Source organism: Furipterus horrens, unplaced genomic scaffold (assembly GCF_987537825.1).
Source record: "Furipterus horrens unplaced genomic scaffold, mFurHor1.1.pri manual_scaffold_1, whole genome shotgun sequence".
In the NCBI taxonomy this organism is placed as follows: domain Eukaryota; kingdom Metazoa; phylum Chordata; class Mammalia; order Chiroptera; family Furipteridae; genus Furipterus; species Furipterus horrens.
In genome coordinates, this window is record NW_028327171.1 from 22,482,023 (window position 1) to 22,500,045 (window position 18,023).

The window sequence follows — 18,023 nt, forward strand, 5'->3', positions numbered from 1 at the left end:
CTTCATGTTTTATTGACAGCTAATATATTATGTTAGTTCTTTTATGATAATGGAAATCATTACATCCTAAACATAATTTTTTAATGATGTATATATTAAGACCTATTTAATCATAAATATTGATAATAACTACATTGCTTTAAAAATATAATTATCCACATATATCCGCTTGTTTAGGTCACAGTTTGTCTATAAATTTACATTTATTAATATAGTATTGAGTGACACAAAGATAGATTATAGCTCTATTTTTTAAATTTATGTTACAAAAAATTAATGAATGACCTAAATTTGTCTTCTGTTTTTTTGGTTCGAGGTCGAGGATTTGATTGCACAGATCCGGGAAGTTTTTATTCAGACTTTAGATGACCTCACTTGGATGGATGCTGAAACAAAAAAAAGAGCTGAAGAAAAGGTAAAAAGCAAGGCAGGGCTCAATACCAAAGAAAAATATTTCTTTATAGAGAAATCTCAACTTTTAAGAAAATTCAGGAAAAATGTGATAAGGAATTGCATAAAATTTTAAATAAAAACCTGATCAAAGGCAGTGAAAAAGAAAAGGATAGCATAAAATAAAAGCGAGTTTCTTCAGGATACACTGTCTCCAAGAAGTTTTCATGGACAAAGATTTTTTTCTATTTTATTTTTTATTTCCTTGTAACGAGCTCCTATTTGCCATGTTCAGTTCAAAACTTTGAAGGATCTCCAAATTTTCTTTTTCTTTTAAGAAAATCTTCAGAAAACAAGAGGAAAATCTCATGTGGACAAGTAAAGAATGAAATGATACTATCAGTGGTTCATAACTTTTCTCCTTTTGTGAAAGATAGCTAAAAGGTCTCTAACAAGGTCAAAAATATGCACATAATTTTAATTCAGATTTCTAGCTAAATCTTTAAAAACATGCCCTATCTAGCTTTTTATATGATACAGGGGTTTAAAAAACAATACATGTTTGTTCAAACAAATGTAAGGTGGTGCAATATTTGACTTTCATAAGGTTATCTGTAGTCCTTTTAGTTGGGACTTGTAATATCTTGCATAAGAAGAAACATGAAATTTCTAAGGAAATTTTAGGTTGAAATTTCTAAGGAAATTTTAGGTTTAAATTTACTATGATCATTTGTTTTGATAACTATATAAAACTAGAAGGAACAACATGTCCAGTGCAAACTGTACGTGATTTATGAGTGGTATTCACATGCAACCTGATTATTTCTCTGTAGTTAAGGTGACAGGAAGAACAGACCATTTTTTGAACTGACAACAGAAGTAAAAATCCTATTACAATAAGAGAATCAAAGCTTTGTTCCAGTTCTCTTTCAGGAATAAATCACGTGCCAGGACTATCATTTTCAGCTTCAGAGAGCCCTGGGTGCATTCGGCCTAGAATATAAGCCCCCCTATATTTTCATCATTCTGACAAAGTCCTCAGAAAGGTAGTCTGGATTTGCTTTATTCACGATCTAGTTATCCATGACATGGTTCTGTTTGATGTAGCCAGTTGCATTGTCCTACGTCATCATTTCCCAAGGTGGTGTCACAAAACATGGGACCTGCCAAATCGTTCCACACAAGAGAGTCTCATGGTCAAAGAATTTAGGAAACACTTCCTGCAGGAAGGCTTCCCTGATCTCATCCTAGTCTAGGTTACATGCTCCTCGGGTGTGATTTTATGACACCATACACCACACTTGAGAGTTAATTCTCCTTCTTTTCCTCTCGTTGATCTTTATGGTAAGCACTCTGCGGGCAGCAATTTTTGCCTGGTATTGAAACCTCAGGCCCTTACAAAGTACCTGGCTCATCCTGGACCCTTGAACATGTACTGAATTAATAAATGGACAAATTAATTCTTCCTCTTAGACACTTAGAATAACCTAATTTTGACTCTTAAGAAGTCCTGCTTAATGTTATTATCACAGTATATACCTAAAGCATTTGACAATAGATCCTTTTTATGTAGTAACTTCTATTTCAATAGTTTGTGTCTCTCAGAATACTCTTTGGGGAAATGCCTTCTAGAAAAAAATGTGCAAATGAAAAGGGGCTGATTTTGTAATAAGCCGATGGTGTGGAAGCCCACAAGAAAAGGGGCTTGGCCTAACTCACTTAGTGACACATATCCTGTCCCAGCCACTGAGGAAATCCTGGGCTAATGAAACCAATTTGTAACAAAACCACATCCATTTGATGGCAAACCAAATAACTCAGAGGTACAAGCCCATGACATGTTTAAATTAATTAAATTATTTAAGAGCATTGGAAATGATAGAATCAAAAGTCAAGAATCTTTGAGAAAATAAAAAAATAGAAATAACAGTAAACAAATGTTAATCGTGAAATAAAAATAAGTAAACAATTTTAAAATAATAAACATAAAAAGCAGAAATGGCAGTAAGCAAGTGGTAAATATGAACTAGTATAACAAAGAAATCTCTTGTTTTTCACTTAATTGATGTCATTCATTTAATTTTAACTTTGAGAAAATATGTACACAACTTTGGAGACCTAAGGAGAACATAAAAATTCCCAAGAATCAATATTCAGGAAGAATATTGATGCTAAATGTATAAGTACACATCTATTTTCTCAACCTTTTCAGTAAAGTTGAAAGATAATTATAAACTACTAGAATGGAAGCTCTAAATATTGACCCTCCTGTAAAACAGAAGAAACAGCCTTTCAGAGAAAAAGTTTACAAAACCACAATACATGTGGAACATTGAACTGTCAAATTTTATTTTGTTTTTCTTGGGAAAGCTGCAGCCTATGAGGACAGAGCATTAGAAGCTAAATTTCAGACCAATTTTTTATTTATTTTGAGTGCCAGGAAGAAGTCACTTCAAAGATCCTTTTATAAGTGTTGTCAGATACCTTTCGTCAACCATATGGGTCAAGTTATTCAGTTGATGTTCATGGGCAAATAACAATGTTTGTATTTGAAAGTTATGTAATCTTTCTCACATTCAATATTATAATTTTCATAGGCCTTAGCCATTAAAGAAAGAATTGGCTATCCTGATGACATTATCTCAGATGAAAACAAACTGAATAAAGAATACCAGGAGGTAAGTCTTCTATAAAGACTGGGTTAATGACACCTGGGGCTGGTGGCAATGTCATTTCTAGTTTGGGATTGGCAGAAATTATGTGAAGAAGCCAAAAATCGTAGGTTTTAAATATTATATAAAGCCTTTAACACTGAAGACAGATGTATGTTTGTTTTAGCTTCAGCCTTTTGTTTCATTGGCCTGATCTGTATTTGTTATTTTTGTTTCCATATATTTCATTCTAAGAAGTAGGAGCAATCTGGTGTCCTTTAAGAGTATCAAGGGCAGACATCAAGGTGCTGAGCCACAGGCAGAACTCAGACTCCTTATCTCATCTTCTACAGGCCTGAGGAGTTAAATCTTCAGATTTCTGTCCATTTTCTAATTTTTCCTCCACAGGATAAGCTAGGTCATGCATCCTCTATTTTTAAAAAATCTAATATTTGAGAACCAGAACCTATTTTATTCTCATTTGGTAATGTAACAGTGGTAAGAGAAGAAAGTTGATTAACATCACTGCAATACTGATTTCAGACTTAGCTAGGTGATTTGCTGCTAACCTTGTGGTCACCACAACTCCTTGAAACCCTGGTGACGACAAAGTGCTTCTTGCAGCGATTCCTAACCCACTGATTACTAGCTACTTGTGGGGGTTTGCAAACCACGGTGCCCGCTCCTCTTCTGTTTGCAGAAAGGCTTCACTGTTCCTTTTAAATGAGCTGGCTGCAGCACAAGAGTCCTGTCAGCCCTTGTATCAGGAGCCTAGAGGCTAAGACGTAGATTCAAAGTTGAACTGTGAGGGTATAAATCCTGGCTTCACCACTTAGTAACTTGCTAAAAGCATAGACTCAAAGTTAAAGTCAAAATCAATGGTTCAAATACCAGTTTCTACACTCAGTAACTTGGGCAAGTGCACTTGTCTGTGCCTCAGTTTCCTTAACTTTTAAGTGATGGATAACAGCTCATTTTTATAGGATTATCAAGAGGATTAAGGAGTGTTACCTATATTTAAAGTTCTTAAAATATTGCCTGGCACGTAGTGGATACTAGTAAGAATATGCTGTTATCATGCCTGGTACGTAAAAATTAATATCGATATAATAAGGCTTGCCTCTCACTTGGTTTTATTTGATTAATTACAAAAGAATAGACTGACATGGTCATCCAGCTAGAGCAGCAGTGACCTGTAATGTAAAACTAGTTTGATTAGAACTAAATTCTTCTTTGCTAAGTTTTCATGCTCTCTGTTAACTTTATTAACAGAATTTGAAAAAAAAATCCTCTATTTTATAGCAAAAGTTTTGAAGATACTGGTATTAATATTTTCCCCCAAATCTTTTATATAATATAGTTGAACTACAAGGAAGATGAATACTTTGAGAACATAATTCAAAATTTGAAGTTAATCCAAAATAAACAACTAAAGAAGCTTCGAGAAAAGGTGGACAAGGATGAGTATGTATATTCCAGTTTCTAATATGTTTATTCAGAAGAGGGTCCTTTCCCCTCCTCTTAGTTGGATTAAGAGAAAGAATCTGACTTAGAATACTGTTAAAAAGTATAATTGTCCTCCTTCTATAAAGTATGAATACTTTTAAGATCACCTGAGAACATTATACTAAAGATGGGTCAGGGATTTAACCAAATTTAAATTTGTTATTAAGGTGTGTTCCGAAGCAACCCAATTTCTTTGTTTGTTTGTTTTCATTTATTGACTCTCCCTCTGCATTATTTGGTGAACAAGGGTCCCAAGAACACCTAATCTAAGTAACTCATAGCTCCTTCAAGCCTTCTCTAAGGCCTTACTTCCTGTACTCAGAATTGTCTTATAGCCACGGCCCCACTTCTTGTTTTTTTTGGCCTCGTCTGTATCTGTTATTTTGGTTTCCATATACCCCATTTTAAGAAATAAGAACAATCTGGTGTCCTTTAAAGAATTTCAAGGGCAGACATCAAAGTGCTGAGCCACAGGCAGAACTCAAGACTCCTTATCTCATCTTCTACAGGCCTGAAGAGTCAAATCTTCAGGTTTCCATTCAATTGCTAGTTTTTCCTCCACGGGATAAGCTAGGTCATGCATTCTTTACTTAAGAAAAAAAAAAGAAGAAGAAGAAGAATATTTGAGAACCAGAGACTGTTTTTTTTCTCCTTTGGTAATGTAGCAGTGGTAAGAGAAAAGAGTCAATTAACGTCACTACAGTACTGATTTCCATCTTGGCTGTGGGCCTTGTTGCTAAACTTTCCTATAGGTGAGTCATTGTCATTCCACATGTCCACCCCTTCCTGGATTGCTCCACGTAAACACTTCCCTCACCCTAGTGGTAGTCAAATATGAGATATAGAATCACTGTCATTCATAGCCTTCAAGTGCTCTTTATCTCTGTTTATTAGTGGCATTAGTAGTTCATATTAACTATTGGTTTAGTGTTTATCAATTAAATGAATGTTTCTAACATATTTATCAACCTATGTGCTTATGCACTTAAATCTCTAGAATTGCTTATGTTTACATCTCACTACGTTCTTATCTGCTAGGAATAGGGGCTATTCCTTTTGACCATTCAGCCCAGTGCTGAATAGATAGGTTTTCCATTGAAACAATTAATGATTGAATGATGAACAAGTGAAAAAGAAATATACTAACTTGATTTTGTGTGGTAACTGACATAACAAATCAGTGAGGTGCACCATTTATTTATGCATTCATTTATTCTTCCAAGTCTTTATTTATTAAACTAATATTTTGGAAGACTAAGTTTAGGTGTTATTGAGTTCTGGGAGAATCAAAGGGGAACTTTGATTATATTACATTACAGTAAAATAGTGCAAAGTAGTGTTGAAAAGGGAGAGAATTCCCCTCTTTACCCTTCTTGAGTTCTTATGGCTAGACTAATAATAAAATTGACATAAGACCAGACTGACAGAAGCAAAAGCAATTTAATACATGCACACAGGAGATCATAAATGATACTCTGAAAAATGATGAACCAGCCATATTTTTATACCTTTTAGACAAAGAGACAACATATTTGTGAAGAAATGACAGGACAAAAAAACTTTGGTTTGTGTACTCATTAGTAGAAAAATCTAAACAAAGTTTGGACTTGGATAGTAAGTTAGTGAAAAAATAGCCAGTTTTGTTTACACAGCTTTTTGGCCCTGAATCTCTTAGCTCCAGGGAAAAGGGTGGCTCTCTCACCTCCCTGGGGCAAGGAGGGCACCTGTCACAGGGAGATTTATTTCCTGCATTCAAGGAGAGAAGGGAGGGTCAATGTGCCCTTCTTGCATTGTTGGCTTGTCAAATAGCTTTAATTCAAAGTAACAGACATGCCATTGTGGGGTAGTTTTAAGGTGGCCTGCCCTGGGGCCCCACGGTAGGGAAGACATGAAGTAATAAACTGTTCCCCCAAGAGGGACATGTTGTCTAGAAAGGTACAGAGTGCAGCGGGGCTGTTTGATGGCAAGAATGTTCTCGCCATACTAAACCAATACGTTTCAATCCTTACACAACATTTTGAACCAGTCAGGTACCCGGAAAGGGAGACTAATTTCTTTTGCTGACCTCTGGGTTTATACTAGAGCAAATGTTGTGTCGTGTGGGGCTAAAAACGGGGCTGCAGCAGTTAGAGAACATTTAGTGTGCCAGCTGGGAAAGAGGGAAGGAAAATGGTTACATATGGCTGGTGTTGTAATATATTAACAAATACTTTCTCTAGAAACCCACACAGAGTCATCAAAAAGAATACTCTGGGGGTTAAATTTATACTCTGAGAACTTCCTTACAAGTCTGAATATTTTTATTTCTTTATAATACATATACTTACACTTAATAATTGTTAGCACTGTGTAAATTATCTGACAAATATTGTCAAGTATTCTTTACGAAAATAGCTAATATAACCTGCATCCATATGACACAAGAAGATTTACTTATTATGTTTCAAAGGGAAAGATTGCTTTATTTTTTCCTTTTTATTGACTTTATTAGGGTGATACTGATTAACAAAATTATACAGGTTCCTGGTGTACAATTCTGCGACACATCATCTGTCCACTGTATTGTGTGTTCAGCACCCCAAAGCAAGTCTCTGTCCATCACCATTTATCCCGCCTATACTGTCCTCCACCACCCCTTACCCTCTCCCCTGGCAATTATCAGTGTCCATGAGGTTTTTCTCTCTTTTCTCTTGTTTTCCTTTTGCTCAACCCCTCCAGCCACCCTCCTCCCCAGGCAGCTGTTAGCCTGCTTCCTGTCTGTCTCTATTTTGTTTGTTTATCAGTTCATTTTGTTCATTAGACACCACATCTGAGTGAAATCATGTGGTACTTGTCGTTCTCTAATTGTAAAAATAGATATTAAAGTATTGCTTGGTGTTTTCTTTTGAAGTTGATGTAGTCCCAGCTCCAAAATCATTTTGTAATATAGTTTGCTCTTTTTATTCCCTTTCATTATATGTATTGATTTTCTCTGAGTCATTTTCTCTTGCAATAGAGAATCAAAAACCAAACTTGTATAGAACATTTTAATGAATGTTTGGTCAGTAGCATGCATAGCTCAGCAGTACTTTTTGGATATTTTCCATGAGCTTCTGGTAGTCGATCACAAGCGTGTTTCTAAGGTGTTCTCTGCCATGCCTGGCCAGTTCTTCTTCCCTCTCCTTCCCATCAAATGCCTGCATACTGAACACAAGGTTTCCAAACTCCGACTGCACATTAGAGTCATTTGGGGAGCATTAGAAATAGTACCGATTACCCAGCTCCACCACCCTAGATTTTGATGTAACTTGCCTGTGGGTGGGGACCCAAGTACAGCAGGTTCTTGAATAATGTCATTGTATTCAACGTTATTCTGTTAAAATGTTGATGAGGTGCTTAAGTGAGAACTTTTAACTCTTACTTATATCAGTTAGCCTATGGTAAAATTGGGTTCATTATACATCATTTCACCACAGTTCCAAGAACCAGTGGATGATGTGAAATGAGGACTTATCGTACTGGTATTCTTTTTAAGTTCAGCACGTTACTGTACAAAACAACACAAGATGAAATCAACCACCAAAGGAAATGATGCAAGCAAGGGACACAGCAAACATGCCATAGAGCATGAAGGCTCTTGCTGGCATGGCAGAGCATACTGTTACAGCAAACTTCTTTTTTTCACAAAGTAGGAAGAATACACTCCAGAATAAGAATCAAAAGTACAGTATAGTAAATACATAAATCAGGAACATCACCCTTCATTATTATTACCAAGTATTATGTACTGTACATAACTGTATATGTTACATTTTTATAGTACTAGCAGCATAGTAGGTTTGTTTGTACCAGCATCACCACAAACACCTGCATGATGCATTCTGGTATATGACATTGGCAGGCTAAGATGTCACTAGGCAATAGGAATTTTTCAGCTCTGTGATAATCTTATGGGACCATCATATATATGGTGGTATTGACCGAAATGTTATGTGGAGCATGACTATATATAAAATGACTTACTTCCTGTAACATGATTATTTTCTTATAGTCCCTAAAGAAAATGTAAACCTCTAAAAAGAAAAAGATGTACCAGAACCAAACAATGAATTTTTTCTCTTGTTTTTAGACTTGATGCTATTTTGTTAGTTTCTCAGGACAAAACTTTTTATAATATAATTGGAACAGGTAATGCCTGTGTTTATAAGTCATGACTGTTGAGCCGTGGAGTTACTTTTTATTTGCTCAAGAGACTTATTTCATTGCTGTTGTCCATCAAAATAAAAACATTGAGCAGCTCCAATGTGTGCAGCACACTGTGCTAATCGCTACAGAGGACAAAAACATGAACAAGCTGTGACCCTGGACTGGGTGCTCACAGTCCAGTGAGAAAAGGCAGGTGAGTCACACGAAATCTGATGAAAGTCAGGCTTGGTTGGTGCTATTCCAAGGAGGCGAAGTGCTAGGGTAGCCCTTTTTTTAAAACCACAATTAAATCCTATGAGTAAAACATTCCCTGGAACCATGTCAGCATTTCAATGAATATTGAAGTGAACAGAGGATTCACTCAAAACAAAACCAAGCGAAACAACATGCTTGGTTGCTTGCTGTCTCCCCCATCCTAGCATCAAGCCTGCTGTGTATTCTGACTCGATGGTGGGCAGCCCCTGAAACAAGGGGTGCTCCTGAGGTGGACAGCCCAACTTCTGTGGCTCTTGGTGGTTCTTCCTGAAAGGCCGACACCACCAAAAGGGGCGGGGAGCTCGGTACCCTGGGAAGAGACATAGTTATGACACTGCTTTGAGTCAGTGATACCCTTTTGTGTCCCAGTTCTGCCTGCTACTACCTGTGGCCTTTTCTAAGCCATGCCCTTTCCTTATCTATAAGATGAACAGGTTGATTTAGACTGTATGACATCTCTGAGGTCCTTCCTAGCAGGAAAATCTCATGGCCCTGACTGTGGAGCTTTGATAGGAGCTGGGATGTTGTCCTCCTTGACCTTTTCCTATTCAGTGAGCCAAGAAGGAAAGGACATATTCTTGAGAGGTTGGAAAGTACCTCACCTCTTTCTAAAACACCCCTTCTGATTTTCCCCTTCACTGATGTTTCTAGAATCATCTTTCTTTCTAAGTAAGTCCTGTGCCAGTGAATTCGATTATCAAAAAAAAAAAAAAAAATATAGTTGTGTAAGGCTTATACAGTAAATGAAATAGCACATAGGTGGGGCATTCATAGGACCCATCCGGGGTGGATGTGCAGAGTGCTGGAGACCTAGGACACAAATGAATCTCTGTGAGTGTAGATTGATGGGGAAGTCATGTGAATAAAAATTATTTGGCTCATCAAGTAGTACTCAGTGAGAAAGATGGAATAACGGATAGTTAGATTAAACTTGAACAGATCACTAACTCCCCATGGCAGCATGTGCCATGTTATGCTCATGTTCTGCACATGTGTAACATAAAAATTGTAATCTTTTATACTCTGCAATTTTCTAATGTGTTTTGGGGTTATAAATAAAACACATTTTATCAGCAAAAATATTTCTGTTTTTCAGTTAGCACTGAAAGAGGGTTTTGTTTTGCTTTATTTTGTTTTCAGTTAGGGAAGGAGAAGTAGTGAGGGAAGATAAATAATTTATAGGTTGAAGTGTTAAACTGGGAGAACTTTGCAAGAGAATTCTGAAACTTCTATACCTGTGTGCCTCCTAAGAGGGAGATACCCAGATGGCGCACAGCTTCCTTCCAGCTGTCTTCCCTCCCCACAGCCTGTAGAGAGCACTGCCTTACCTAGGCCTGCTCCTCCTCTGGCCCCAGCATGAAAAGGGTCAGCACTCAAGGCTTGGAGAACCCATCCATGTGGATAGGCCCAAATCTGTATGGAGCACCTATCATGCTTTCAAACTGTTCCAATCCTTAGAAATACAATTAAGAACAAAACATGACATAAACAACATGGACTACCTCAAACTAAAAAGTTTCTGCACAGCAAAGCAAATAATAAAGAGGCAGCTAATGGAATGGGAGAAAATACTTACAAGTCATATGTATGATAAGCAGTTAATCTCCAAAATATAGAAGGAGTTTCTACAACAACAAACAAACAAAAAATAATAGCCCAATTTAAAAATGGGCTAAAGGCTTGAACAGACATTTCTCCCAAGAAGATACACAACTGCCCACCAGGTATATGAAAATATGGTCAGCATCACTAATCATCAGGGGAATGCAATCAAAACCCCAATGAAATATCACATCATTCCTGTCAGAATAGCTATTATTTATTTTTTAAAAAGAAAAAGACAGTGTTGGCAAATACCTGGAGAAACCCTTATACTGTTCATGGAAATGCAACATGGAATAGCTGCTATGGAAAACAGTATAAAGGTTCCTCAAAAAATTAGAAATAGAACTACTATATAACCCAAAAATCTCAGTTCTGGGTATATATCCAATAGAGTTGATATGTGGATCTCAAAGAGATATTAGTACTACAACTTTCATTCCAGCACCATTCATAATAGCTAAGATGTAGAAGCAACCTTTTTCAAACCATCAACAGTTAATGGATAAAGAAAATATAGTATATACATACTAGTCAGCCTTTAAAAAGAAGGAATTTGGGCAATATGTAACAACGTGGATAAACCTGAGGGCATCACGCTAAGTGGAATAAGCCAGACAGAGAAAGACTATTGCATGATTCCATTTCCATGCAGTATCTAAGATAGGCAAATTCGTAAAATCAAACAATGGAATCATGATTAATGTTACCAGTGGAAATCAGGCTCTTTCAGGAGATTGTGAGGAAAGCATTCCAAGGACCCATGTACAGGACATTGCGATGTGGCAAGGATTATTTGGGTGAAAATGATTTTCACTGGCAAAATTGTTACCAAGCAGAAGAGGGCTCGTTCACGTGGTGCCTTGCTGTAAGCCCAACAATTAATGTGGAGAGAAACAGGTCTTTATTCATACTATTCCAACCTTGGGGACGGGGAGCCCTCCTGCTTGGAGCCCTGTTCCCCCGTGAGACCCAGCACTTCCCTTGCTCCCCAAAAGGCTAGAAGCCAAAATCAAACCCAGAAGTTTTCCATCCCTTATCTGTCAGCTCTCTCCTTCAGGATCTGAGGTACGATGTCATCAGCCTCCATCTAACAGTACAGGAAAGCACGTGCCATGTTACGCTGGATCATGGTCCAAGTCCTAAGAGAGTGTCCTCTCCACATGTCCCATGTTCCAAGAGTCCAGATAGAGTTTGGGTCTAGAAGGCAGAGTTTTTGTGGGCTTCGGAGCCAGCTGGAGCTGGCATGATCAAAGCTGCATCATGCCTGTTCTCTCACTAGTCCAGACCTCATGGCCAAATCCTGACTCCAGACTGCACAGCTACTCTTCACATGGCTGCTACAACCTGCTGCTCCATCATGCTCCTCTAACATGCTTCTTCCATTCTGCTGCTTCTCATGGTGGATGGTGCCTTTCTATATCCTTTCAAACAGCACGGCCCCCTTTTTTATGGCTCTCTCCTTTCCTTATGGCTCTCCCTTGAGGCAAGAGTTGGCTAACTTCTTGTCATTGATATGCAAAGCATCTTCAACAGTATCATTGCCCTTTTACAGCCCTAGCTACCAGCCCGCCATAGACTTGCAAAGTACCTTAAAAGCTGCACTGTCTCCCTCCCCCACCCCCAAAACCAAAGACTGTGGGGATTTGGGGGATTCCTGCCCCGCCCTGTTACAAAATTACCACAGGCTGAGGGTGGGAAATTATTAATCAACAGGCATAACATTTCAATTAAGCAAGATGAGTAAGTTCTAGAGATCTACTATACAGCATTGTACCTACAGTCAACAATGTACTTACACTTAAATGTGTTAAGAAGATACATCTTGTGTAGGTGTTCTTAACACAATTTTTAAAAAGAACAAAACCTGGAACACTCCTGCCTTCAAGAAATGTTCATGGACTTACGATCTAATGAGCTAGATAGACAATAGACTTAGAATGTTACGTCATCAGTGTTATATGAGATAGAAGAGGATTTAATTCTTTTCTAAAAGATCCCAGAATTAGTCTGAATCAGGAGAAAAAGTCACCAAAAGGAAATTTTGACAGAAACAATCCACCCACCCTCAACTCCCAAATTGGGGATTACTCTGTATGTCGTACATGAGGGTGCACACATATGTGCAGATACACACATATAAAGTTATTGAAGACCAAGTAGAGTGTGCTTGTTGCCAAACTGAGCACCACACACAACCGACTGATGACTTCTAGGAAGAAACCCAGAGCAGTGATTTCCATTACCTTCTGTTGAAAGAGAAGCAGATTCTCTCCATTGAATGTCAGAATAGGAGGTCTGGCTCCCCTCTCACAGACTGTAAGGTGATTCACTCAGAGCACCTCAGTTATGTTAACAACTCTGATGTAGCAACGATGACCAGTTTCACGAGGCTCTTTGGCCCTACCGTGCTTTTGCCTTTGGAGAAAAAAATTGCACTTTATAGAACAGTGGGTAGAATTTGTGTTATGGGGTCCGGGAGCCGTGGCGGTGGGATGATGGGGGCTCAGGAGTGGAGGGAGCAGGCAACCCCGAGTTAAGATTTCTGCTCTGAAACTTGTTAGCTCAGTGAATTTAGATGACTGACATAGTACCACTGCACCTCAGTGATTCCTTTGTAACAGCGGTTCTCAACCTGTGGGTCGCGACCCCTTTTCGGGTCGAATGACCCTTTCACAGGGGTCACCTAAGATCATCAGAAAACACATATATAATTACATATTCTTTTTGTGATTAATCACTATGCTTTAGTTTTGGTTGGGGGTTGTTGGCGGTCACCACAACAGGAGGAACTGTATTAAAGGGTGACATGCATTAGGAAGGTTGAGAACCACTGCTTTATAAACTAAGATGAGAACATCTACTTTTGCCTTGTGGGGTGGTTGTGTTGCATCTTGTGTGATGTGCCCTCTGCATAACGTAGATGCTCATTAAATAGTAGCTGTTTTTGTTATTGCCTGCTCATGGTGGGACTTCAGGGTGGTGTAGAGGCCAGCATGCTAAAGTGTATTAGGATAAGAAGGAACGCTGTGGAGGGAAGGGGTTCAGAACAAGCCTCCCCAGAATGAAATATCACATCACTTCTGTCATGAATGTGCCACTTCAGTGCAGATTATTTTGAGCTGAAGATAGGCCCCAAAGACTCCGCAAAGACTTTTTACCTTCCCCCTTAAGTGCATTAAAGAAAACTTTGATGAAGGCCAATACTAGAGATAACTACAAAGTGTGTGAGCTCTCTGTGGGGAACTCAGCATGGACTATTTAAACCTCTCTCTGTGTTGCATTGTCTCTGTGTGGTGAGGCAAACATTTGTTTACCAAACATTTGCTTTTCACATCTTCCTGTGAATTGACTTCCTTCCCTTCAAAGCCCTTCTGCTCACCTTGGGATGCCATTTATGTCTTGGTTGCCAGAATGTTTTTGGGTCTCTCTTGTCTCTGTGAGGTTCCTATACATATGTAAATAAATTTGGTTTTGTTTTCCTGTTAACCTGCTCTATGTTAATTATTAGATCAGCCAAAAGTACCTAGAAAGGTAGAGGGGTGGAAAAAATTCCTCCTACGGAGCAATTTTAAAATGAGCACTTCCATGTTTAAAGAGGTTAGCAAGAAAATGGCATGCATCATTGTAATGAAATTCTGTGTATGATTTAGGTCAACAGCTAAGAGAAGGGGATGTGACTGGAGGATGACAGGGTCCTCTTTCTCCTTAGTTTACATGTTTCTTCCAGTTCTATCACTTAGTTTATAAGTATTAAAAAAAAACAGTTTGATAACCATACTGTGCCTTAGTTTCTACACCTGAAAATTGGATGTTTCACTTATCTTATATGGATAGTTTGAAAGATAAAGGACGGTATATAGAAAGCTTGGAAATCTCGATGAGTTAATATTAACAAATGTAAAGAATTACAGTGGTTAACTGTGATTACAAAATGAGAATTCTCCTTTTTAGGGGTACTTGAGAAGGACAGAGAAAACCACCATATTGCATTGATGATTTTAAAGGAGTTACTCTAAGACCACAAGATGCTGAGAAATTGAACACTCTCTGTTCAATTAATGGTTTTGTGATTCTAAGTTTCAAAGTTCCACGAGTGGGTGAAAGAGAAGTTTTATTCCAGGTGCTTTTACAATCCCGTGAGATTTATTATGTCCAAAAAGCTATAGAATCATGATGTCGACTTGTGCTTTTCTTCCCTGCTATAAAAATGATGCTTGTGTGCTTTCAGTTTACCACCACTTAGGTTCTTCAGGGTAATGAGAGCTAGCAGAGAACACCTGGTCCCCCTCTCAAGAGTCTTACAGTTATATTTCCTATCCACATTGTTAGCTCAGCTTTGAGGGCCATGCTGCATAGAGTGGTCCTTTTTTGTTTCACCATTGAAAGCCCCAAAGAACAAGTTTACCTGGCAAAATTTTGTCTCAGAAATTAAAAATAAACTTTTCTTACTTCTTGTTTTCCAACTCTCTGCTATATACCATACCATGCACATTTTTACTCCCACATACAGACCACAGGAGACAGGAAGAGAAATCAAAGGACAGAGTGATACTTGACTCATGTCTCAGGTTGGATACCTGCTCAAGAGGCTGCCAGTGTCTGACCTTCACACTCTAAAAGTATCTTAAGGTAGTCTGCACTAGCCATTATTTTAGGGGAAGAGTCATCACCATTTAGTTTTCTCTTCTGCTGTGCATTTTCTCTTTTCTGTACTGCTCCTCGGGGTCAAATTTGTCTGTGTTACATAAATAGAAGCTTCTCGTGAAACTTTGAGGCTACGTCCAAATCAGAAGAACTTACATTTTTGTTACAGCACCATTTAATTTGAAAAAGTACTTTTTTTGCACTGTTCTTTTGCATTATTTTTAAATTTTATTTTTTTAGTTACAGTTTAAATCCAATATCCTTTTGTATTAGTTTCAAGTGTATAACATAGTGGTTAGACAATCATACACTTGATAGACTGCCCCCCCCCCCGCCCCACTATTTCCAGTATCCACCTGGCACCATATATGTGCATGGTTATTGCAACACTATTGACTCTATTCCTTGTGTTGTACTTTACGTCCCGTGACTGTTTTGTAACTACCAGTTTGTACCTCATAATCCTTTCACTGTTAATTTAGCTTTTTGACCACAAATTTTAGACGTTGAACCTCTAGGTGTTATCCTCACTTCATTTACAATATAATGATCGAATCACCATAGTCAAGTTCCGATCATTCCCAGGGATGGTATGTTCTGGGCAAATGAATCTGGGTAAGTTACCCAGAGGTAGTCTGAGCACACATGGTGAAATATCTCAGGAAGAAAAGGCAAACACTATACACTAGTACTCTGTGAGCCTAACCACAGTAAATCTAATTTTGTTTAAGTATTCTGTGGTCGTATATAGCTACCTCCTGAAGGTACAATTCACCGTGGACATTTTAATATGTAAAACTCTCCCTGCTGCAAAGTTCCAAACATTAATCAAAATGCAGTCTTAAGCCCTTGGAAGGAGAGCAGAAAAGCACCAAAACAAATGGTATGACATTTATTTTTTCAAAAGCAATAAACATGAGATGGGTAATATTCATTCATCTATGTCCTACTTTTGAGATCTGCTGCTGTCTAAAGCCTTAGTTTCATATGTCTAGTTCCTTTCCTCTGTCATGTACTTTTTTTTGTTTTAAGTCAGGGTTGGCACCTTTCGTATTTCAATATTAGCATTGTGCCTGAATCCACAACCAACAATTTGCATGTTATTTGTGATTACCCATAAAAGCCCATGGAGGGTATACTATCCGTACATCAGAAGTTCAGAATTGAGAAACTGAAACTTAAAACAACTGAGACCTGGAAACATGTTAAATTAACTTCTATAACAATTACAATAATTATAAGCTACTTATGCATAAAATCTACTGCCATATTTGCTATCAAAATGTTGAGGACACATCAGAGACACCTTTCTAAAGTCACCACAAGAAACAGTGTCTTCTCAGTAATATGAGCACATTTTCCATTTTGCCCCTCCTGCCAGACAACTGAGAACCATACCTGAACCTGACTCATAATAACTGTGTGAATATATATACAGATAAACCTAATACATTATTTTTCTTGATCATGATTTTCATTTATACAAATATTTTTTTTCATAATACTTTTTAGCCACACAAACAAAATCTACTTGTGTTACATATTTTCTGACCTCTCAATTTTAGTCTGGCACTCCTGGGTTTACAAATACTGCTGTTGTGAGTCACCACACATCATGTGGGATGCAAGTGGAGTTTAATTAAAATAAATAAAATCATGTTCTTATCACCATTAACCTTCAAGAAATTAAACTATTGATGATTCAGCTGTAATTAAACTAGGGAGGACTGACATATCAGTCACACCATCCTGTTTGAAAATGTTTTTCTCTATTTAAAACAACATCAAACTAAACAAGAAACACATTGATCAACCATCCCACTCCCACACCTTCTATCTTCAGACTTATTTTCTTCCTAAAGAAAAATTCACAGAAATGTTATCTGGATGTTTTAAAAGTCCCAGATCCTTTGTATAAATGTCTTAGTTATGTTATTGGAGATAAAGCCCATATGTAATTAGAATTTATCAGCCACATTATATATGGCTCTTCCTCGGTTATTTTTAAGAGAGAAAAATAGGGCTCACATCTGACCTCGCACAACAGTTACTGAAACTGTAGCTCAATGGTGATTTGGACAGCTGATTTTGTGCTGCTTATCTTACAAAGCAGGGTCTAGAAACAGTTCTGATTTAACCTCATTGTACTAATTACTGTAAGCTCCTATGAGTAGGATAATCATTGCCACACTAATTTTTGCTCTGATAGTGGAGTAACTACAATGAAGTTGTCTTAAGTGTATGCATCTGTGCTGATGATTAAGAGATTAATCTGAAGTTAAAGGGTCCATTTTCAATTAGTATATAAGGATGCATGTTATTCTAATAATATAGTCTTAATATATAGTTTAATATATGTTAGTCTATTAAGATGGGAATAATACTCCTGGTGCACCAAAGTGCTTGATTATGATTATTGCTATGCAGTCTTTATAACAGCTGGGTAGAAAGACAAGGGAATGTTGGCATCTATTCTTTAGCTTAACACTACCCTTGAATTACTTTACTGCCTTTGAGCTTTTTTTTTTTTTTTCTGTTTTCTAATTCAGCCTTACTGTTTTTCTCATCTCCTGAACTAAAGTCTTCTGAATTCAGAAGTTGTGTTTTAGAAAAGCTGTAGATTCTGTGCAGTGCCTAAGTCATGCTAGGCACAGACAGACAAATCTGTTAAGAACCACCTGGATTTTATTTTACAGTCATCAAGCAAAAACAAACTTTTGTTCGATTAGCTGGGATGTCCCTTTTTAAAAAATAATTTTTAACAGCAATAATCGGAGGCACATTACC

General features: G+C 37.6%; 1 protein-coding gene across 1 annotated transcript in view; it reads left to right on the forward strand.

The window, feature by feature from the left end:
- Positions 1-18,023, forward strand: part of MME (membrane metalloendopeptidase) — an 86,713-nt gene that overhangs the window by 46,980 nt on the left and 21,710 nt on the right. Inside the window, exons 14-16 of the mRNA XM_090273040.1 lie at positions 317-415; positions 2,988-3,068; positions 4,402-4,505. Coding sequence (XP_090129166.1) covers positions 317-415; positions 2,988-3,068; positions 4,402-4,505 — 284 coding nt within the window. The remainder of the gene's footprint in view (positions 1-316; positions 416-2,987; positions 3,069-4,401; positions 4,506-18,023) is intronic.